The sequence below is a fragment of the Zosterops lateralis genome (assembly GCF_965231275.1).
Source record: "Zosterops lateralis genome assembly, chromosome: 13".
NCBI classification, from domain to species: domain Eukaryota; kingdom Metazoa; phylum Chordata; class Aves; order Passeriformes; family Zosteropidae; genus Zosterops; species Zosterops lateralis.
Genome location: NC_139773.1, coordinates 7,901,123 through 7,925,796, shown reverse-complemented (window position 1 = coordinate 7,925,796; position 24,674 = coordinate 7,901,123). Strand labels below are relative to the sequence as shown.

The 24,674-nt window shown below is 35.5% G+C and overlaps 1 protein-coding gene across 9 annotated transcripts in view; it reads left to right on the top strand.

Annotated features, from left to right (window-relative positions):
- UNC13C (unc-13 homolog C) overlaps positions 1-24,674 on the top strand; it is a 179,196-nt gene that overhangs the window by 57,821 nt on the left and 96,701 nt on the right. For 6 of the 9 annotated variants that reach the window (XM_083870705.1, XM_083870702.1, XM_083870703.1 and 3 more), the window contains 2 exons: positions 13,560-13,624; positions 17,740-17,815. In XM_083870705.1, the coding sequence (XP_083726831.1) occupies positions 13,560-13,624; positions 17,740-17,815 (141 nt within the window). Of the gene's footprint in view, positions 1-13,009; positions 13,033-13,559; positions 13,625-17,739; positions 17,816-24,674 lie in introns of all 9 variants that reach the window. The other 3 variants (XM_083870709.1, XM_083870710.1, XM_083870706.1) reach the window with 3 other exon arrangements.

The window sequence follows — 24,674 nt, the reverse complement described above, 5'->3', positions numbered from 1 at the left end:
GAAGTGTCTGCAGGCTTACCAAGTGTCATACTAGGATCTCCACTTACATTTCCAAAAATAAATTAATACAAAATATTATAAAAGAGAAGGGAAATAAAAGAGAAAGGGAATATATCAGGAGGTTAAGGGGAATTTACAAATGAGCTGCTACAACACACTATTTCTCAGCTTATTCTGAGAACAGTGTGCATTCACTCTTGAGTAGCAGTTCTGTTTCCTCTTCACACTGTGTTTTCCATGCCATCACAGACAAGGATAAGTGTTTCAGTCAGGAATTCTGTTTTAGCAGTCACCAATTGGCTTCGTACAAAGGGATCTTCAGATCCTGTAGCACGCATAGCAGTACCTATTAGCCATACCTATATTCTTTCATGTTTTTGTATTTAATGGATGAATATGATATTCTTAACTTTATGTCTGCAGAACACTTAACATTTTTTTAGAATTTAAATCTCAAAATATATTTTGTAGCTGGAGTAGTCTACTCAAAGAATATATTACCTGAAAACTATTTCTGCTGAGTGATAGCTAGCATTATTGGAGCAAAACCTTTATTTTACTTTCAGCTTACTCTCAGTGAGCTGGATAATGGATATTACAGACAGTCTATTCACAGATAATGAATTCCACAGGTGGGACGTCTGTCCTTGGAAATAATCAAAATCCATTTGGGCACGGGTCCTGGGCAACCTGCTCTGAGTGGCCTGATTTGAGCAGGGTTCTTAGACAAGGTCTCCAGAGTTCCCTTCCAATCTCAGCTGTTCTGTGATATGGAAATGCATTTTTGAATACTTTGTATGCAGCCTTTGAAGAAGGATGTCTTCTTAATGTCAGTTTGGCTGCTAAGACAAAACACCTTCAATTTCTGTTTATTACTTGAATGGCACATAGTCTAGGAAAAAACATTTTGTAAATAGGTTCTTAAAGAAGTTCTTCAAAATTCCCAAAACATATTTTCTGACTTCTCTTTTTTGACAACCTGCCTTCTCTTCTTTATGTGTGTAATTAGGCATGTCCAGAGAATACTTGGTTTATCTTTTAGGCAAATAGTAGTTTAAGGTATTCAATCTCCATTTTAATGTTTGCAGGAGCGATAATAACTTCTTAAGAAAGTGACTAATAACTAGGGTTTACATGATTTTCATGAATGTTTTGGGGGTTCTTCTACTCTCTTAGCCCTGTAACTGATTCACAGTCAACTTCAGATTTCTTACTTTTAGGTGGAAAAGTACTAGAAAAAGAACAAGTTCTTTGATTTAATCTTCATTATATAATCAAAACATAATCTATTGTTATAATATATTGTTTCATCCCTCCATCTAAGCAGGAGTGTTCGACAACAACCTGTCCAAGCAGAGATAGAACCGTATAGTACAACAGTGTTAGTTCTCCAGTTCAGTACAAAAGAAGGGTTTAGGATGGTATTCATTCTAGTAATGCATAAGGTAAGGTCAATAAATCCTTGGTACATAAATAATTTGTTAGTGCAGAAGAACCCCGTAAGATAGTCCTATTCTCTGTCACTAGCTGGAGGAAAAAATACACTCTGGGCTGATTGCTTATGTATTATTTATTACAAAATGTTTTTGGAGGCGTACTGGAATGACTAGGTTATACGAATGAGAGGAGACGTGAGCAGTACATGAGTAATCCTCAGATTTAAAGTTCTGTAAGGATATACAGACATTGCGTGGATGCATGTATATTAATGGAGGGATTGATGGCTTGAAAAAAAAATCAAAGAAGTGCTACCCAGTTGTTTGTTTCTTTGTACAGTGTAATTGAGAATGACTTATGCTTTTATTCATTATTCTAGTCCTTACTTGTTATTTTCTAGCTTTCTTTTTTCCTAGTGGCTTCTTCCATTCCATCCCTATCTTTTACAGGTGCCTTAGCATAAGCATGATTTTCTGTCCTCATGAAACAATGCCTCTGGAGAAAATTCCAGAGTTGCACGCAGTCTTCTCAGTTGCTTTGAATGATAACATAGACACTTCCTATGAATTGTAATCTGTGAGCAGTAGCTTCTTGATTCAGTTCTCTTGGTCATCATTTGATATGTCAGATTTAAAAAATTATTCATATTAAATCATTCATTTTAAAATGCCTTTGGTCTGAATTTTCAGACACAGAGTAACCTGTAGATTGTTTATCTATTTATTGTTTATCTGTTTTATTGATAAAATGTAGATTGTTTAGATGTCAACATGGGTGAACTCATCTAACTCTATATATTGCTGCAGTGGTGACTCAAGAGGACAGGGAACAGGGGTTGGATTTGCCTCTTTAACAGTGGAGGGAAGTGTTTATATTGCTTTATAGGAAGGATTTGTATTTCACTTCGTAGTGTCTGACTGAAGAACAGAACTTAGAGATGAGTATGAATACCCTCTTATTTTGTTTATGCTAACATCTGTCATGTATTACCTCGCTGCCTTGGTCGTATGGTCATTTGGTTCCAAGTTAAGAAAATCTGCCAGTAAAATAAGTAAGCTTATTTCAATGCATATTTCTAACTCTGCCTATTCAACCTATGATTTTTTTTAAAAAAAAGTACTTATTTTCTAATTTGGACAGCTTTTCTGGCCTTTTTTATGAAAACCATTAGCTGGAATTGCCTTAGTCAGCTGTATTTTCTCAGAGTGAAGGCTTTAGAAGTTAACCTAACCCTGTCTTGTTGTACTTGAGGTTTGTTTTTTTTCCTATATCTTACCTTCATCATGTTTGTTTTTAATGCACTTCCATAGGTGCACAGTTACCCAAAACTGATAGCTGTAGTTAATAGTGTTGTACTGCTTTTGTTATGTGAATGTAATTCTTGGATTTGGACTTGAAATAATCCATACTGTGGGCCAGATGAAAATCAATAGATCTGGTATTGTTTAGTAAATTAATCAGTCATTTTATAGCCATTCAGATGGAAATAGAATAAATAAAACCTTACCTTGGTCATGGAAATTCCTTACTCTTTGGTGGTGACTATAATGGAGAAATAAAAAGTCTGTTAGAAATTAAATTGGTTTTTTATATTAAAAAGTTCCTCTGCACACAATCTACATTACCTATATTGGGAAGTGGGTTTTAAGAAAGACCACTGTTTGAGATGATAAATGAAAAGTAAGTATGTATCCTATTTTATTTCTTAATTTTTTGGGGTAACTATATTGACTGATGAAAAAGTCTTGAAGCTGAGTTGTGGCCACACTTTAGGTTGCCTGGAAGTTCAGTGTCACCTTCTTCAACATAATGAATGAAACACGTTTTTATGTGATCTCTTTGAGTTGCTTTTCCTGCACTCAGCCCAATGGCATTTCATATCTTTCTAAACTGAGGCACAGTCTGATGGGGGAAACAATGTGACTGAATGAATTCAATTAGTCTTTGCATCATTGGGAAAGAATAGTCCAGACAGAAACACTCATAGTTAATTAAAAGTAGCAGCAGTACCAAGCCTCAGGATTTTTTGTTCTGTTTCAAAACATTGGAGCCACAGTATTTAGCGATACAAGGTTTTGTTTGTTTTTCCCACATCTCATTTATTTATGGTTTGTTTGGGTTTGTTTGTTTTTTTTTTTCACAAGAGTGATAAATTACTTTATTAATATAAGGACTGATTGTGTATTCCTTGTGGCTGATACACTTCATCTGCAATGTCTAAAGAAAATTAATATATATTCACCTAATACATCATCTATAAAGAGATGGATTTGGGGACAGAATGCTTTTCAACAGCAGGTGAATAATCTATTGCTCTGCTCTTCATATGTAAATAATGTAAAAAGGCAGATTGCAGAGGGTGTTCATCTGTGTGACTTCCCTTCTCTGTTTACATCAGAAGATGGTTACAATGGAACAGAGGTATTGTGTAAGCAGGCTGGGGAAGAAATGATTACTCTCACTATACATTTTAATAGACATGTGGTACTGAGGAAACAAGATTACTGCAAGTTAAGGAATCTCCTTTGGTGATGTATTGGGAATGATAATGAACCACAGAAATTTAATAATCCAGTTTTTCAACTGTCTTGGTTTTCTTGCTTAACACCATGTTTGTGTCTGTCTTTTCATCAGGTAAATAAAATGATGGATGTCTTTAACTCTTTTTGGTGTGGGAATGGGGAGGTGGTGCAATAAGAAGCTCTAATTGTCCAGGATGGGAGAAGACAAAATACATTTTCAGATGATGTGGGTAGAAGCTGATTAATACAATATTCCTGCAGCCAAACTGGTTAGCCACTATTCCTTTTTCATATGTGTATGTGTGCACTCTGAAAATCCTCCACTAATATTACAGGAGGTAAAATAGAGTTCTAAAGTATTATTAACCACTCCATGAATTCAGTTATGATCGTACTGATAACCAAGGTATATTGATTTGACTCGGCTTCATATGATTGTTTTGTGCACAGGAGAGTGTATACATTATTTTCTTGCCAGTAGTTTCACTGGAGTCAGGCAAAAGTCTTAATACCTATCCCTTCCTATTTCTCATCTGTCCTTTGATGGGAAAAGGGATATCAGAGACTTAAAACAGAAAATGGCACTGTCTTGAGATTAACAGATTTGTAGAAAGGTTGCTTTTGAGAAATTATGGCTGGAAATTTAATCAGTTAGTCATAAAGATGATACATCCATCTTTTTGTCTGTGAAGAAAAAAACAAGTAGTTTCATTCACCTCCTACTGTAAAGTTGTGGCTTCATGAAAGGATGCTCTGTTATCAGTTGCTTGCTACACACTCAGTCTGTACTTTTTTTGCACTAGTTAAGTGAGTGAAAGAATTATTTAAGAACATGTTTAATATATCTTCCAGGTAACATAATAGTGTTCTTCTGGCTTATTGTGTTTTAATTCTGTCGTTACAGCATTTGTTCTTATCAGAAAATCTTAGATTATAATACTGTGTCTCTTTGTAAACAGGATAGTAACCAAATAGATTGAAGAGCAAGTTTAATTTAGCATAGTAACTCCTGCTAAATCAGTGTGCATTACATCAGGGAAATGTGTATCACAACAACATTCGTGTGTGTCTCAGACTCAAAAAATTCTACTGTTATCAGATGCCTTTTCCTAGAATAGCTACACCTATTCTTTAAGCATAAAAAACAAATAATCTAACCAGGCAAACAAACTCAGACAAAACCCCAAACGAAACCAAAAATCCAACCAAACAACAACAAACCAAAAAACCTACAATAAATCACAAAACACATGACATCCTTAATCAGTAAGGTTTAACAGAAATCTGTATTTTGGCTGTTTAATAAAAACAAGCAGACAAACAAAAAAAAAAAAAAAAAGAAGCAGATCACCCCAAACGTTTTCTACTTAGAGAATGACTTCTGTTTTTAAGAAAAGTGATTTATTAAAACTGCTAGTTTCCTCCATAAATGAAGAGAGGCTCTGCTACTCTACTCCTTATGAAAACAGGAGGGCATTTGACACTGTTTTCACTGACTTTAGAATTAATGTAGATTGATAAATACTCATGCAGTTTGTCTGCTCTTTTTAGCTTTAACAAATTTAAAGTTGCTAAAGCTAAGAGGAAAGCTGACCATGAGTGTCCATTCCAAAGGGGTTTTATAATGATTTTATTGGGAAAATGAACACAATATTGTATCACCAAGATTAAAAAATATTTTACCTTTTTATTTCCAAAATATTTAAGTTTTTTCTTTAGGTCACTGTTTTAGAAGTAGAAATAACACTGCATCATTTTTGATGCTTTGGGATAAAAGGAATCTTCTTAAAGCATCAGGCTGAAAAAATATGTAGACATGCATTTAAAAAATGTAATGACTTGGAAAACATGAATTCATAAATAAGCTCAAGTCTTCCTCTGGTGTATTGGTGAAGAAGAATATTACAAAAGAGTGTGTCAGAGATTCTCTGTTTTGCTGTCAAAGGGAAATTCTGACTACTTCCATGGGACAGGTACCAGACTATTTCCTTGTGCAAATTTTCCAGGTGATCAGTGGAACACCTAGACAGTTGTCTCTCAGGAACTCTAAATAGAAGGAAATACCTGAAACCTCTCTAGTGATTGATGATGCAAAGTTATTGTTGATACTGACAGAACTTTGTTAACCACGAGGATTGATTCCTTGAGGAGCTGAGAGTATTCTTAAGACAACTTGCAAGATAAGAAGTTTTAGTAAATCTGAAAATCAAGACTTATGGTTGTGCTGCTGACAGAGCCATTAAAAAATGTCTTGGATGCTATGACAAAGGACATGGTGTGCAAAACTACAAGGATACAAGTTACCTAGAAAAAAATACCACAGAAAATGGTGTAATCTGTTTTCACTAAATAAGTAGTGGCAAAGAGCAATCTGCTGACTGACACTTGAGTAGCTCCTCTGGAGTAGATTATTGGAGCAGCAGCAAGTGATTTGTCAATGCTGTCACAGATCCATAAACTATGTATAGCTCTGGGTATCACCAGTGCAACTGCAGGCTCACCAAAGGAATTCTTGTCCTTCAGCTGCATAGATACCAAGATGGAATAAGGACAGACAGATATGATGGATGTACTATTATCGAATGTAAAAATAAACCAGGAGAGAGGAATATTTATAAAATGGATGAGTATAAACTAAAGCAGTTTTTAATCTTATCCTGTAGCTCTTCCTGTTTCATTTAGCACTAACAGGATGGAGTTGATGCTCCTCTGCATCCATAAGGCAAGGAGGGTACTGCAAACATAAAGTGGAATTTTCTCTAGGGAGTTTTAAAGGCATGTTGGGTGAAATTTTCTTTTTCTAAAAAACCATGAAAGTAAAGGACGAGGAGACATCCCTTTTTCTATTAACTATAAAAAGGGATTGAGGAATTCAGAAGGATTTATGTATGTCCTATAAAGCAAAAAAAGTCCAATAATACCAAAAGTCATCCTTTGAATTTCAGTGTACCAGTCTATTGCTCTTAACATTTGTGCCTGTCTTTGGTGTTTAGGCATAATTATTACAACTTATTATTTCAAGCAGAGCCAAAACAAACTGTAATTTGATTTTAGGTTTACCTATACCATAAAAGATAACAGTAAATAAGCTTTTTTTAATGTTTTAATGCTAATCATACTACTTCAAGTATTTTTTCTCCTCTTGTATCTGTTAAGCTAGTTTCTTTTCAATAGAAAAAAATCTGATATCTTTGGTTTCTCCCAGTAAGTGATATTAGCTTGATGTCATCTTTTTATTTTGTATGTAATTATACATTGACTCATTTTTTTCTTTCACTACTGTAAGTCTTGAAATTAATTTAGCTAATCTAAATTTTTTAGCCTTCTGGTTTGGGGGTTCTGTGGATAGTGTTTGAAGTGTTTGAGACTATTTTAGATAGTTCCTAAACCTTATCTCAGAAGTGGAAACAACTCCACAGGAGAAGCAGCAACTTAGTGCCAACAGCAGCTGTGAATATCATACCCTGTGAAATAGGTGACAGTTGCCCAGACACTAAGTTCTGATCCTTTGTTCCTGATTCTAGCTGTTCATGTTATTCTTGCTCTTTAACAGTAGTTTATATGACTTATGGGTGTGGCACCATTAGTATTTTATTTTACAAGAGGGGTACACTTTTGAAGAAAATCTTTGTCTTCCCAATTTGCCACATTTGGTTTGATCACTGGAATGGCTGAGTGGGTTCTCTGTGTTTTACTGATGGAATCAAACCAGATGTTACTCTTCAAGATCACATCTGATGTGCTCAGCAGCTAATGGGCTTTCAGTCATCAGGGCCAAAAATAGAAATGGTACAAAGTAAATGCCCCTGAAACATTTTTTGCTGTGAGCACTTGTGTCTTTGTCACCAACTGCTTTGGCCTTCTGATCCGCTCTTGTGGTGCTCAGCTCTTTGCTATTGCACACATGTTATTTGTGGCCCAAGACAGACACCAGCTCATCCCTATGTCCCAGGCTGCCACCAAACATCTCTCCCCTGCTGTCACTTCTGTCTGTGCTGTCAGGATAAACCAGCTTGTGTGTCTCAGTGCACTCCTCACGTTCAGTGCAAGAAGACCCAAGGAATAGGGCTTTTGTTTGTTAGAGTCCAGAGGAACTACTCTCAAATTTGTTGTCTAGCCAAGGGATTTGCTTGGATTTCTTTAGAAGTAATGCAGTTGGACTTTGGCTTGCAACTCAGACTATGATGTAGTGATCCAAGTCAAATGCTTTCTGGCATTGTGAGCTGTGTGATGCAGAAACATTTGCAACAATCAATTACCTGTTTGTTTTCACAGCAAATAATTAATTACTTGGTTGCATGTACTGTTATCACATAAAATATGCCTTTTCATTCTTTCTGGATAATGTATGCCTTATCATTTTAATGCTTTCTGGGTCAGAAGAGAGTTCTTAAAATTCATGCTGATTTTATTTCCTATCATCACTGTAACAAGCCAGAGATTGTCAAGAGAGCTCAGTCTTCAAGAGAATGGTAGTTTTTTGAGCTCATCGCATTCCGTAATCAAATAGTTCTCTTGGCTGTCTATAACTTACTTTTTTAGAGATAAGTTCTAGAATTTGGTAGAAGACACAACAGCTAGTGTCTACTAGCTGTTGAAAAACAATAGAAAACAAAGCTATTAGAAGTCTAATGGGACTCAATTTCTGGACACCAGAGATGCTTTTAAAGCATGTCCTTTTGTTTCAGATTTGCAGACCACTTTATTAATAGAGACACAAATGCAGTTTTCATCTTCACCAAACTGACCTCCTGTTTTGACTCTCCATGTATCCGCTAGTAATTTTTCTACATCACTGCTAGTAAAGTGCTAGCAGCGATTCTTCTATTTCTCCTGTCAACCAAGCTTTATTCAAGTTTGACCTTCTCTTTGTCAGACAAGCATCACTCATCTCTTATGATATGCTAGCTTTAATATTATCTTTCAAGCGTTATACACTATCTCCCTAGAATAAACTTCAGCAATACAACATCCTCTGGGCTTACAGAGTGTAATGTTCTGTTCTGCAGTGGCAATAATAGCTTCTGGGTGCAGCATTTATTATCTTAGCATGGCTTAATTTTTGTCATTGTTTTGTCCAATCTATTACTTTAATGTCTATTCAAACCTGGTTTTCATCTGTTATTTCCCTTTCTTGGCAGTACATGCTAATTAAAATTGTACACCTCAGACTTCAAACTACTTCTGACTGTGGGTACTTTACACATGTTATTTTCATGGAATAGCTGTATTGTTATTGAATTCCAGGAAGTATTTTGTCTGAAGATTTTGCTTCCAGGAACAACCTAATTATCAGTCAGTTTGACATTCTTACAGCCATTTTGCAGAAATTAAATATTGAAATAGTACTTTGAGAGAATAGTGAACTGTAATTCTTTTTCCTATTTGGTGTTGTGAAGTAATGAACATTTAAAAGAGTGAAAAATCAATCATTTTGATTTTTTCTTAGGGTTTCCTAACAGTTTAGATTTTTAGAACCTTGTTACAGTTCTTGTGCTGTGGCAGAGAGTGGAGAACTGAATTTTTGCAATCATTAAATGAGGAGCAGTGTATTGGGACAATGTTCTGAAAAGTGCAGAAATGAAATCATGGCACAAGACTTTTGAAGGAGTGTTATGACTGGTGGGCAGAATCACCTGAACCTCTTTGATAGAAATACCTCTGCTGGCTGACAGAGCCAGTTGTATTTCTGATGGTACCACAAGGTACAAAAGCAAAGGTCTGCCTTGACTTCCATATCTTCAGTGCTAATATACCTTTCATGCTGGAAGACTCTGCCTTTTCAGCATCCTTTAGAGATTTTTTTTTCCCTCAGAAATTTGGGTATAGAAACTTGTTCTTTTGTATGATTCATTTCTGTTTTGTTTGAGAAGTTACAGATGGCAACATTGCCAACAGAATTATTAAATTGGACCATGGCAATCTGAAAACAGTTGATAACAGTGTAAAGTTAAACTTTTCTAAGATCTGTTAGTTTTCATACCAAGTTTGAATATTAATTATGCAGCATTAATACTTGTTGGAAATTTTACTTAGCCTACGTTTAAACTGCTAGGTGGATAAATAACGAGGGGACTTATTTGAGGCTACTGAAAAAATTACAAGCCCCTCTCACTTCATTCTCCATCCATTCCCATAAGTAAACCACTTTCAACAGAAGCCAAGATTTAGTGGCTATGCTGACTATTATACAGCTTTTTAATACCTGAAACTTATTAAAGGAAACTTAAGGACTAATTTTATCTCATTTCCAGCTTATTTATCTAATTAAATGTAATTGACTGCCTTAAAAAGTAAAAAAGGGCTTGTGAGCATTTTCCTTTTGCCTTCAATGTTTGACATTAATAAACAATAATTCTCAGTAGTATGCAGATAGATGATCACCCTGCTCTTCATCATTCTGCCACAGAGATTTGTAGATATCAATGTGGACTGCACTGAGCTGAAATAGCAACAGTTAAGGAGCAAAAGGATTTTTCCTATAATCCTAGTAAAAAACACTCTCCTCTTATCTAAAATGGACTGTGGTATAGAGGCACAATATGAAGGCTATTACTGGTATTTCATAACATAGTGAATTTTCAATTGAAATAAAATTTTAAGGAGCAACAGCTAACTAAAGTAAGAGGGGTTTGCTATATGCTCCTAGGTGTACTCAGTACTTTTTTGGGTTAGTGTTTTGAATGTGCGGTTGACAGAAGTGAGTTAGATGAAGATAAGCTCTTTTAAGTAAATCATTGTCATTCAGCAGTATAATCTGAGATGTCTAGCTTTGAATCCCTGATTTGAAAATACATTCAGTGGTCTCTTACGTAATCACAGTTCATTTCTTATCTACATCAAGGAATGTTGCTGTTTATTCTGGTAGCCTAACGACTACTAAAGTGAATTGCTTGGTGACTGTACACTTCCTGATTTGGTGCTCTCATACATGCAGAGAACACTTCCACAATTCAGAATATTTCACTCATGGTAAGTTCAGAAGAAGCAGTAAACAATGAAGTTTTCAAACCAATTTTGTCTCTGAAGATGCACTCATTTGTTACAAAGAGGAGATGTTCTTAAGATCTCTTTTTTGGGAAATTTGCGTCAGTTGTCCGCTTTATGCAATTTCTATTGAGAAAAGGGACCATTTAGATGGGTGCATTTTTATTTATATGTAGCGACTGCAAATAAAAGCAAGTTAAACCAAAAACATAACCTTTCCTCCTTCCTAATTTTAATTGTCACTCTCCTCACTAAACTTAGGCAAAATTAGGTTCCAGTAAAGGAAAGTAGTGAAAATAGATGAAGCTGGCTGAAACAAAGAGAGGTAAAGAAAATTTTATATATCTACCTCTCATGTTCTGAAAAAAATCCATTTTATGTGAAGACAAGTCTCAACGAATTTTAATATAACTTTTTAAACAAGTGAATTAGATGAAAAATTCATATGATCCTTTAGGCATCTGATAGCAAAGTATCTGCAAACTCTTTATTGCATTCCACATCAATACTACTGAGATTTCTTCTGCACCTTTATTAACAGTTTCAAGTATTACCGGTTTTGTTGAGATATTCTAGAAAGAACTTGCAGGTTGCATGAACAGATTGTGGTGAGGCTTCTTAAATTACAAGTAGTGTCTTGCTTAAAACTTCCCTCAGTCCCCAGATTTTTCTTCACCTTTTGGACTCTTTCACAAGTTCGAGAATTGATGCCTCTGTCTATCCTGCCCTGTTGGTACTTGCTGTCATGCTTTTTCTCTCATTGATGTCCAGATGCTGCTCCAGCCCTCTGGTTTAACTCATCTTTTCTTTAGTCCTCATAAAAGCACACCCCATCCCCTTTCCATGGCCAGCCTACCTTACAGTCACCTATTTCCTCCAGGCTCTGCTCTCATCCTGCTTGTGAAGTGCTGAAATAATTTTGGAGTTGTCCAAATATTCTGTATATGCTTGAAAGAGTACCCAATACTATCTGGTGTTGTAAGACAAATGTATTTCACAAATTTTTTTTTTAAAAATAGAATATTTAAAGAGTAAGCTCATTTTCATAAATCTAGTCAGTCAAACACTTTGATCATGTAGGCAGCTTCTAGAATTAGTGGCAGACTCGAGCTTTTTAGTTCCCTGATTGTCACTACTGTAGCTATGCAGCTTTACATTTGCCAGTATATTTTGGATTTATGTGTTTGAATGTGATTTTTCCTGTATATAAACTGCTTTAAAAATTAAATGTGGCACATGTTTAAGGTGTTATTTTGTAATGTATTTAACCTGAGATATCTCCAAACATCTCGAGAATATCCAAATTATTTAAATGGGCCTTAAGCACTCCCTTTGGGGAAGTGGAAAGTTCAGTAAGGTGACAATTAAAGCAATGCTGTTTCATGTATGCACTGTCCTTTAAGTGCAAATGTGACAAGACAATTAAATAAGGGTAGCTTTTTCTGTCAGCAAGTATTTTCTGTCTGTAAATTTTCACACTGTGCTCTTGCATTAAGCAATTTAGAATAAGATATATATATATATATATGTATATATGTGAAATAACTTATACTTTCACAATTGTAGTTCTGTTAGCATTTAGGGAATAATTTCTGTCATTTTATGAGTAGCTGTGATAGAACAGTTACATTTCAGGATTTGGGATGGGGACTATGGTGTTTATATCCTTAGAAATACTTCCCTTTTCCTTGAAAATAGAATATTATTTTTTTTGAACACTTCAACTATATTAAATATTAAATATCTATTCATTATTATTAAAAATATTTTTAAAGGCAATAAAATTTAAAATCACATGGAGATGGGGTGTAGTATGTGAATTATATGCTATCCACACAGTCCTTCATAAGTGTGAGGGGTTCTTATCTACCAAGAACATCTTTTTGTTTGTTTAAAATGTAGTGACAGTGATTTTGCCACAATTATACAGCTAAGCACAGGTGTTACTTGGATTCTGGTCTACATTAACAGATTAAAACACTGCCAGATTTTATAGCATACGATTTTTTCTCAGAGACTGGCTTTTCTAACCTATATTCCCCTTCTTCCCAATTCTCTTTCAGATAGCGGTTCTGTGGACGAAAAGGTTTAAAATCACCTATTTGCTATAGGGATCATGTATTTTGTTGATGTCCGTTTGTGACTTATTTGACCTGTTTTGTTCCTTCATTTTAGTTGTGAAATCTGCATGGTTTTTTTCCCAGCTTTCCACTCTTTTGTTCTCCTTTGATTGTATTGCAAACGTGTTGCATTTATATACAGGGTAACCCTCACTGTTGTGCTTACCATAATTGCCAGCACAGGGGTCTGCTACTGTCAAACATGATATCTGATTTTTGCCTCTAATTACCATCTACCCTGCATTCACTATAGGATTTAAAGGGCAACAATATTTGGGAAGCAATACCTTACCTTCCCATGGGTTCTTCCACTGTGACACTAAATGCTGAATGCTACCAAAATGTTTCCCAGAGGAACAGTTAGTCTAGCTTTGGCCTGGAGCTGACCCTGCTAAACATTTTCATATGTCTTATATGTTTGATGCAGTTAAATTCTGTCCAAAACTTTCTAAAAGCAACCAAGTAACTGTACTTTGTTTGATCTCTATTAAAGGCTCAGTTAGTAAGTGCAAGTTCCTTGGATGCTTCCAAGCTTTATGCAGTCCAAGCATTTGCTGGGTAAGTAAAAAATATAACTGAGAATTTTGTTATTTGTATCTGCAAATTAGTCTTACAGCATTATAGTATTTTTCTAAGCTTTTTGTTTTAAGAAATTGCATTATTTTAAAAGGAAGATAGTTTCATTGTGTATGTCTTCCCCTTTTAATTTTTTTAATTCCTCATTTTTTGAGAAATTAATACAACGATTCAGATGCTGAGCTCAGTTAGAGAAGTTGGTTTGGGTGGTTTTTTTACCTTATTGCATATAAAATAAGTGTCCTTTGAAGCTGTAGCACAATTTTGTCTTCATTCTGGTAAATATATAGTAATGCAATTCTCACAATATAATAGCAGTTTAGTCCTTGAAATTAAAAAGTCAAGGGAAAGAGAAGATCTTCCAGTGGCTGAGAATGAATGTGGTAGAAACCTGTATCTTTTGTTTTGTTGTCTCCAAATGAAGTTATCTTACACCCAGTTTTAGGGATTTCTTCCTATTTTTAATACTTTCTTACTATTCAAGCTAGAAAGGTAATGAAATAAAAGCCTTTGGTAAAATTTATCAGTTGTATTAGTTACCTGATTTAAAGGGGTATTATCTGCTTGCTGGTGCACCCTGTAAGTACTTTTTACTCTAACTACAGTTTATTACAAAGACAAGGTGATGAGATTAAATTAATCATTCATCTTCTGCTTTTATGTCTGAAATGCTATACAATTGACACTACAAAGCTTTTCCTGTTTAGATTCCTACTTTTAGGGGAGGTGGGTATCGCTAAAAGGTAGTTATAGCAATAATTTTCTTAATATTTGCACATGCTTCTATGGAAGTTATACTTAGGGTAACATTTGTACTTACTGCTAAACTTTAAAGAAATTTATGAGCGATCTACAGCTTTTTAGTGGTGTAGGTAGTTTCCATATAGTTTGTATAAATTCGAAGTGTTGTATTCTTGCCTTTTGCAGCTCCTAGAACCTTCAGAGTTACTGTAAGAGAGTGAGGACACATGTGACATTGTGCAGGATTAGTCACCAAATGCAAAACAGAGGAGAAACGTTTAACACCTGCTTATTGTGTAGTTTAGGACAGAATTTTGCAAGCAGACTCTGAATGCAGATACTGTCAGTCAAGTATTGTATGTGCCTGTAGGAAGCTGCATGTGGCCATACTGTTTTGCTGTATGTACTACTTTCCCTAGCCAGTTGCTTAATTACAATTTCTTAATATATGTAGACCTTTAAAAAGTAATGTGGAATTCCTATTTTTTGTGGTTTGCACACCAAAAGCAATCTCATAGGTGTAAGGAGAACTTTTGCCACTGACAAGGACTATACAGGCTGAAGCTGCTCTTTTTATCCCCTCTCTTTATTCAGGTGAATAAATTCAAATATTGAATCCCCTGAGCATAAGCTGTGCAGACATCCTATAACCACTGCATAGGACTACTTCAAATGGCTGACAGCAGTTCAATAATAGCTCATGTTTTTAGATTAAACCTTACTTCTTTTGCTGACAAAGTTTAGACCTGTCCTCACCTCGCTTTGCTATCCACAGTATCTTTATTCAAGCCCCTGTTTCACTAGGCCTCACTAAAAATAGTTATGCAATTTTCATTTAACTTCTCATTCAGGCAAAAAATGCTGTCATTTCAAATACATTCGTGGCTCTGTTTTTATCACACTTCCCACTCTATTCCTTCATGCAAAAACTAATGCTAATTTCTGGGATCCCTCAATCTTTTTACTGCCAGCGCAACCCACTGCAGTTAGCTATGACTCCTCCACCTCTCCAAAAGGTGTTGCCATTCGAAGTGGGGGACAAGATTTCTTCCCTCACAACCACTGTTAGTTATCATGCTTTGTCTATGCAAAAATCCCCCAGCTGACTCTCTTCTGCCTTGCTCTTTCCTCCCTATCCCAGCACAATGCTGTGAACCCACCTCATGCACCAGCACCTCCCATAGCAGGGACTGCAACTCTGTTCTCTGCAATGATCTTCACTTGGTTGCATGAAATGAGAGAACAACCCAAGACAAAAGAAAAGGCAAAGACCAAAGACAGCTTTTCTGGGTCTTCTCATGCAACTTCTCTGTTAGACGGCAGAAGCACCACCTTTCCTGTTTTTTCCATATCCCATCATATCATCTTCATTTTATTTTTCTTCACTTTTTTGAAGATGAAACACTTTAGAGCTCATTATTTCCATCTTTTTTAAAAAGTGAAAGGAGTTGAGCTGGAATTCTCATCATGTATATGGATCCTGGTTAGTAGTTTTACTTTTTCCAGAGACTTACTCCTGTATTAATTTACTGCTTGCCTAATGAGGAGTCAGAGACTGATAATTTTACCACATGGCCTAATCCATTCTGAAATTCACTAACAATACACAGATGGTGCTGCATGCAGATGATTACTCCTTTCCTTCAGTGGCATGTTCTCTATGGTAAAACAAATTTATTTTTCTATTTTCTCTGACAAATTCAAATAGACTACTGTTAGGCAGAATGTTTCCAGAAGCACCAAAAAATAGTCAATGTGACAGGTTTTTTTCCTTGCCTTGAATGATAACTTTCATCACATTATTATGATTCCACTTCATCATCTTCTATGTCAAGTTATTGTTGGGTTATAATTGGAAGTAGGGAGAGGAGTAGAGAATTCAATGTATAACCGGCATTAACATGAGAAGTTTTTCCCTTGCTATGTTATTTCTTAGTGATGAGCAAAAGGTGTTTAGTAAGATTTTAGTAATATTTTTGTTATAGAGCAGAATAATAGATGGAAATCCTTTTACAGATATTGCCTCTATGTGAACATAAGAATGCCTTATACACAATAAGTTTTATTTATTGCTGATGGAACTGCTCCTGAGTAGCAAAAAGCCCTGAATTTATTTCTTGGTCTCTGTACATTTACTTTTCACAACCTCAGAAATGTTATTTTATTTCTATCGCACTTTTGCTGGTTTGTAAGTATGTCTGGAAGCTGCAATCTGGGTCTACTTTGATCTTTATGTTATTGAAAAAAAAAATTCTAGTATCATAATCCGGATGGAAAAATGGTTATGTGAAAATATAAAGGAATCACATAAACAGACTATGAATTCTTTTCCCTTTCTAAAGAATGGTGTGGGTGCATCAGAAGGAAGTGACAAATTCTTCACTAATTTTAGTTACATCTCTTTTCACACACTAATTGTAACATGCATAAATAAATTTAGGGATTTCAGATGATAAATTCTTTGTTGTGAATGTAGTTTTTATATGCACAGAGAGAGAGAAATGTAAGAACTAAAAAGGGTGTTTGAGGCAGTGCCAAACAAAGGACCATGGAAAGGAAAACGTTGGGTCTTGGAAAATCTGATATCCCAGCTTCCCTGGGAGTTTCCAAGTATCTCTGAATTAGAACTGACAGGGTATATAGAGATGTTCCAAGACCCTCTGTGGAAAAATTCAGGAGGATGCGTGTGTTAATTGTTTGGAAGAGTCAGAGAGAATGAGGCCAATTTGTTATCCAGATCAATATGTATTCTTTTAAATTCTCTTGGTGTGTCAGCCTTTTATTCTTTGAAGTGACTCCAAGTTGCTCTTTGTTGTTGTTTCCAAGTTATATGTGAAATCTAACTAAGGTTTAATTGTGTGATCAATGAAAAAGCTCAAACCAGGCAAGAGAAAATAAGGATGATCGCCATGGAATTATTTTAAAATGTGACAAGTTCTGCTTTCCACAGTCATGTGGAGTTATTTGAGATGTGATTATGTATTTGGCTAGATAATTCAAACTTTGTATCAAATTCATTACAGCAATATTCATTCACATCAATGATGTTCAATATGTAATGTGAGCTGCATCTCAACTACTAGATATACAAGAACTTAGGATGGAAAGCTCTTCTTATAATTTCTAAATCAATGGTAAAAAGTTTTAGGTGGTATTAAGCAACTCTGCTTTGGATGAATGCCAGAAGAAAATGCACCAAGAACACTGGCATTGGTTTTTCAATTTGAGCATTTGCCTTTAGCTGATAACTGCTAATTTTGATTTTTAACTGTAAATAGAGATATTTATTATAAGCAGTTCTTAAGGGCCTTGTAAGCTTCATGTTTTTGTTTTCTCCTTCACCTTTTTATCTTCAGTAGTCGTGGACTGTATGGAATTGACAGCATGCCAGACCTGCGAAGAAAGAAATCTTTTCCCATTGTTCGAGATGTGGTGAGTTACTTCTGAAACTGTAGATTCATTTGCCAGTTGTGTATGTCTTTCTTGTAATTATTGCTGTGCATCTGAATGACAGTTTGCAACAATTGTTTTTTGGAAAAAAGGAGTCTTGAGAGAATGGATCGAGGGCAGTAAAAGTCAATGAGGCAGTTGTTATAATGTACTAGATAAGTCTGAATATCTCATTGGATATTTAGGTATTACTTGTGTAATCAAGTAATGTGCATTTCATGCAATAATAATCTACTCATTTTCACAAAGATGCTAATGAGTGTTTGGGATACTGTTTCATTTGATTTATTTTGATGCTGAAAGAGAGAGAAAGTTCCTTTTTAAAAGCATCCCTTTTTCACTATTAATATTTTAAAGATTTATGCATACTTTAGGTACAAGGTGAGGTTCTCAGCTTTTAACAGTCATTGTAAATAAGAATAACTAAGAAAAGAAATTTCAAAGTGGAAAAGAATGGCAGTTCCTCTGAGATTTATTCTGACTTCTAGTCTAAATATTATTAAGTAGATTCTCTATGCTCCAAAGAATTCCAAGTGCTATTCACATTTATCTTTTTTTTTTTCCTGTAGTATAGAATTCATAATTCAATAAAATACATATTTAGTCTGTGATGACAGTGAGCCCCCAAACCAATTTCTCACTGTGAAGTGATTGGGTGTTAGGCTAAGTAAATGATTACTGCTGACGTCATTAAAAGAACAGCCTTTGCCAATTATTGCTCAATATTTTCTCAGTCTGTGTTCAGTTACTCTGTGGTGAATCCACCACACTGTCTGAGCAGTCAAAAAGAGAAAGCACAGCAACCGTTTTAGAGTAGAATTCCTTCTGAAATTGATGAAAGGTTACACTGTGCAGCATAGTAGAGTTTCATTCATTTAGACTATCTTTTTGACAGCAGCCACTCTACTATTAGTTGTATTAAATGAGTATAGTCTGCTGTTCTGCTATGACACTTTAATGGCATTCTGCTTTATTCTTAATTGTAGGAAATGCTAACAGAAAGGTATAGCTCAGAATACATTAAGACATCAAGATAAATGTAAATGATCCTTTTTTACACTTGCTTACGACTGTTTCAGAAAAAAACAGATATATATTGTTAGAAATGTGTGCTAGGCTCTTTTGATGCTGACTAAAATAAATATAATTTCTTTGTTGTGCAATAAATCTCAAAAATTAATATTCTTTTTAATTCCTTTCCTATCTTGCCTGGATTTTTAAGGCTATGGTAAGTATTTTTATATTTATAAATGTTCTGAAATTATCATAGTAACTGTTATGGATTCCATTAATGTCTTGCTTTATTGTGACCTTCTATTGGAAAGATAAAAAATTATTTTATGACCAAGAATTTGACCATAAGTGGTGCCTTATGTGAATGTGTTCTCTGCATTATGTATACCAAAATTGTTAAAAAAAGTTTATGTTAAAAATTTATCAGTATATGCCAAATATCTTTTCTGATGATACAAGCACAATGTTTAGATCTGAAATATGAGGCTTCCCCTGTGGTACTGTAAAGTCTTAGACACCTAGAGAAAGAGAAGTTGAAAGTGTTCCCTACTTTTAAATTCTCTTGTATCAATCAGATATCTTTTTCCTTATTTTCCTAGTCCCTCTGCATTTCCAGCTTCACTCCATTATTTTCATGCTTTCAGCATTGTGTCTCAATATAATTTTTATCAAAGTTCTGTGTGTTTTCTTAAGATGATATCTCTGACTCCCATTTGTTTCCATGAATTCACATTTTGAGAAATACAATTTCCAACACAGAAGCACAGAATATGTTGAGGTGAAAGAGACTCGCAAGGGTCATCAGGTCCAACTCCCAGCCCTGATTAGAAGCATTCCCAAGAGTTCCACCCTGTGTCTGGGAGTCCAAACACTTCTGGAGCTCTGTCAGGCTGGAGCTGTGGCCACTGTCCTGGGGAACTGTTCCAGTGCTCAGCCACCCTCTGAGGGAAGAACCTTTCCCTGATACCCAACCTAAACCACCCCCTGACACAGCTTCAGGCCATCCCAGTGCCCTATCACTGTCAGCAGAGCAGAGATCAGTGCCTGCTGCTCCTCTGCCCCTCATGGGGAGGCTGTACCTGCAGTGAGGTCTCCTCTCAGTCCCCTCCAGGCTGAACAGACCAAGTGCCCTCAGCTGCTCCTCACACAGCTTCACCTCCAGACCCTTCACCATCATCACTGCCCTCCTTTGGATACTCTCCTCCTCCTAAACCACAGGAAATTTTTTGTATGCTAATGCATTGGGAGTCTCTGCTTATTTTAGATTCAGTCATTAGAGAGGATAAGGCTGTCAAAATCCATCTGCAAGAATAGTTCTCCTTGCTGCAGTCATGGGTCATTATTAGACTTCTGGTAGAATTTATCTGGTACAGGAGAGAGGGAGAGAGTGCAAGAAGTGATGGTTCAAGTGCAGTAACAATTCAGCATGAACAGATCTCTGTTTATTGTGAAGCCAGGAAAAAGAGTCCAGTGCACTTCCTGATGAAATTGCTGTAACTTCTGCTTTAAAAAAAAGATATTCTCTTTTGGATTAGTTACAGCTTGAGTTGAGGTGAGAACAACCAGGGAGAGAAATATCAATGATATTACAGTGAAGGTTAGAAGTTTTTAACTCACAGTGGCCAAGTAGGTGTGGTGATCTGCCCAGACATAGCCAAAGGTAGCTCTATTTTACTGTCTTTGCTTCTGTTAATGCCAGTCATCATTTGAATCATATGAAGACTCTATAAAATTCTTATGTTTATTCAGTATAAAGGTGATTTTATACTGTGTAATCACTGTAATCAGGCAAATTTCTTCTTGTGATCAATAAAGACTTTATTACTCCCTAGATTTATTGTTTGATTATAAGAACACAAGAATAATTTGTGAATCTGCTGCTATTGTAAAGATTGAACACACCAGATGAAGCAAATGCCTGTTTCAGCCAAAATGATAATGCAGTGGAACTTTTGTCTGTAAGTGTCTCCACAGTAAAAGAGGCTGGAATTCCTATATAAAAGTATTCATATTTTAAGTAAATAAATCATAAAATAGTAAGTATTTGTATATTTTGGGGGCCTTTTTTAAGTCTATTAGATGGAAATCATAACAATATAATTATATTTGAGGCTGGACAGAGTATGCTTTTGTGTCTGTGCTACAGATATGAAGAAGAAGCAAATGATATTACTCTTATGTCCAGTAATGATAGTGTAGTGGAGGTGAATTGTCATTTTTTTCTAAATCTGTTTTCTGGGCTCAATACTACCGTTCTGCTGAATATTTCAGGGTTAGACATCAACCTTTTTAATAAAAAAATTATGGGACAAGGCTAAGTTATTTCCCTCCATACCCTACTTCATCTCAAATTATTTTCTCCTCCTTCCTACCCCCCCCCCTTCATCCCAGCACCCCAAGAAACGGTACAAATCTGTCTTCTAAAATAATAAAGTTGAGGTCCCTAGAGTGATATACCTGTAGCTGCTCAAAAAGAAACAGTTCTGAAATTGTGCAGGTTTTAAATGCTGTAAACAGTGAAATTTTTGTCACATTCACCTCTAGTGGGTAACTTTTTCATCACATTAAAAATAGTATCAGCATTTGTAAAGTGATGAAAAATGGTTTGTCTTCAACTCTTTTTCCTGCTGATAGCACTGTGTAGATTTTTTTTAAAGGAGAAATGAAAAGATGATCAAGAAAACTGAAAATTTCTGTAAACCAGAGGAATGAGTATTGCATGGCACACCCCAGCAGTCATGAGCAGTTACATGAGCCTGTTTGTTCCTCTGTGCTATTTTAGCTGTGAAAGACAGAGCTTGCCTGTTTCATTGTGATAGAGGACTTTCTCTTTTTTTTTCCTTGGCACGTTTTGTCATTTGACATGTAACTCTAGTGAGTCCAATTTGCTTTTACTTAGAGTTACCATTATTCAGTGTTTTTGCTAGAACGACTTCTAATTATATTAACTTATTTATTTAAGCTGCTAAGGCAAATTTGGAGGTAATAAATTAGACAGTGTAGATACAAGTAATGAGGTAATCTAGAAGGCCTTGAGCATAAAGGACACTAATTTATTTTAAATCCTGTATTAGGGAGTTGTAAAACAAATTAAAAATTAAATAGACAATGGTCTGCTTTATCATCTTCTCTTAATGTTTGGGTTTTTACTAGTCTTTTTGTTTTATATAATTTCTTTCATATGTTCATAATTCAGCAGTACTTAAGGTCTTTATGCTCTGCTGGTCAGATTTTTACCTAAGGGAAGATGTGAGTTAGTATCTGGACATCAGTTTGAGAGGATAAACAAGTTCTGTATCCTGTTAAAGGAGAGGGGTGAAACACTGCAGATTCCTGTTGCTCTCCATATTCTTTTGATGCTCTGACATTTTGGACTTCCTGGAAGTTCCAGCTGATGAGCTGCACTTACATTTCTTTCTTGCTGCAACTTCTAACAGAGAGGCAACAGGGGAAGAAGTTTTCTCGTTATATTCATAACCTGTCACCTTGTTTCCCATAGATAAACCTGGCAGCTCTTCCCCTTTCTCTTTCCAAAATGCTCACTTCTCCTTATTTCATTCCATACTTAAGAAGTGACACTGCTCTGTGTTCAGTGCTTCATGCTGTTGAATTATCACTAACTTCAGTGTTTTAGAACAGAAACAATTTGTGGGCCTTCTCTTGTAGATGTAGTTTATTCTGACAGTGGTACATAAATGGAAATAATCCCTGTAGGATTTTTTCACTAAAATCCCTGTGAATTTAATCCATATGACTGTTAATCTACTGATTTATCGCAAATCCCTCTAGGTATCATTTTCTTCCAACATGACAAACACTTTATTAAGAACAGCCTAATTATCTGTTTCCTATTAGGTTTTGTTATTTTATATAGGGCACTGTACTATAATTTTAGGCACACTTCTGATTAAGAAGCAAAATAGTAAAGCTCCATGATTCCAAGGGCACCCCTTGGGAGAACTGGGCTTGAAGGACACATGACAGGATCACAATTGCTTCCCAATTTTTTTCCTCACAGGGAATAGTATCAGTTTATTGACCTACAGTGATAGCGTGAAACTGCAGTTCTGCTGGCTCATGTTCTTTGGTATTGCTGGAGGACAGAACACAGCAGCAGCCACTGCCCTATATTTGAGGTTAATGTTCTTATGCCCTTTGTGCTCCTGTCCTGACAAGTTGTTCACATTGCTCTATTGCTCGGAATAGCTAGGATTGTGCGATTGAGACCTAAAAGGGTCAAATCCTTCCTAAGCGTAAGGGACATGAAAACTATAAAACTAGTATAGTGCAGGCAAGTAAATCTACATGGGTACTTGGCAAGACTTTGAGAAAAAAACTGTGCTTCAAGAGGAATCAAAAGGTTGATGCTTTTAAAGTACATTGTTTTAAAACCCAAAACTCTACTGATTATGAAAATTGTTTATTTTCCTCTTAATGATCGAAAGGCATTTTTACTTGCCATTTTTAACTTTGACATGTGGGCCTTGTAGCGTTGGACTTTGACACAAAAAGTGTGAAAAAGTCTGAACACCGTTTAATCTTTCCTGTGACTTTGTCAATCTCACTGGCACACACCCATAAAATTTCCCATATTAACAGACTTAGAATGAAATGATGGTCACAGATAAGTAAACAGAATTATTTACCTAATAATAACAGAATGAAGAATCTGATAGCAAATTAATGGCATAGAGTTGGTAAATTGCTGAGTTTAAAAGAGGAAAAAAAAAAAGAGGGGGGCAGGGTTCTTTGTAATTAGGAGAGAGATGAATTGAACAGTACTAAGCCAAGGATGATTTCTTACCCTATAATTGGTTTCACAAGATTAATAATTCTGTGTCAGACTGCAAGTTTAATTATTATCAAGAGAAACTTATTGAAAATTGAATCAGGGGAAGTGAGCATTTAAAATTAAAATTGAACAGTCTTATAAATAAATAAATAGAAATCCATTTTAAATATACCAGTGTTTAAAATTATATAATTGGAAGAAATTGGAGTTGTCTCTTCATCCAGAGATTAATGATGCAGTCCTCTTGCTGATGTAAGCCTAAATTGCTTCAGGCCCAGTATGCATTTCACAAAAATAAGAATGTCACATACAAAGTATCATTTAAACTTTTGCTGTAATAGTTCTGTAATGATGGACTACAGAGACCCACTTCACAGTTAGGTGAAAATCTGTAACCTCACAACAAAGGCAACAACAGACTTATGGTTAGTGGGTGGTATAATTGATCCACACCCTGCTAGACTGTGAGGGCAGCAAAGCATGACAAAGCAGATAGTGGAAGACAGAAGAACAGAGATAAGGCAGAAGTGTACAAACACACTTGGAATGATTTAGAATAGGAGAAAGCAGGAATGAAAACAACACTGCAGGTGCAGTCCAGTAATATAAGTGTTGTGGTTGATATTGTGCACAGTGGAATAAATCTCATCTGCTTCTGTCAGGCCAAAAGGATTATTGATGGCAGAAGGGGTATTCAGATTTGAAATATTATTTGTAAAACACACAGAGCTCATTCCCCCAGGGTCCTCTCTGATCATAATACTTGCTAGTTAATTCTCAAGGACCCATTTAAATTTCTGAGGTGTTGCAATAAGGAATATAAAATTTCCTTGTTTATTGTATATTAAAATTACTTTATTTTCAGTGCCTTTGCATGTACCATACTAAAGGAAAAGAGTTCATCTCTACAACCAAGTGCATTGTCTTCAGAAAAGTTGTCAATATAGTTATAACATCATGTAGCCAAATGAGGACAGATTGACACAGAGTTCTGGTTTCTTTTCCTGTCTCAAGTAACCATATTTCTCCATATAG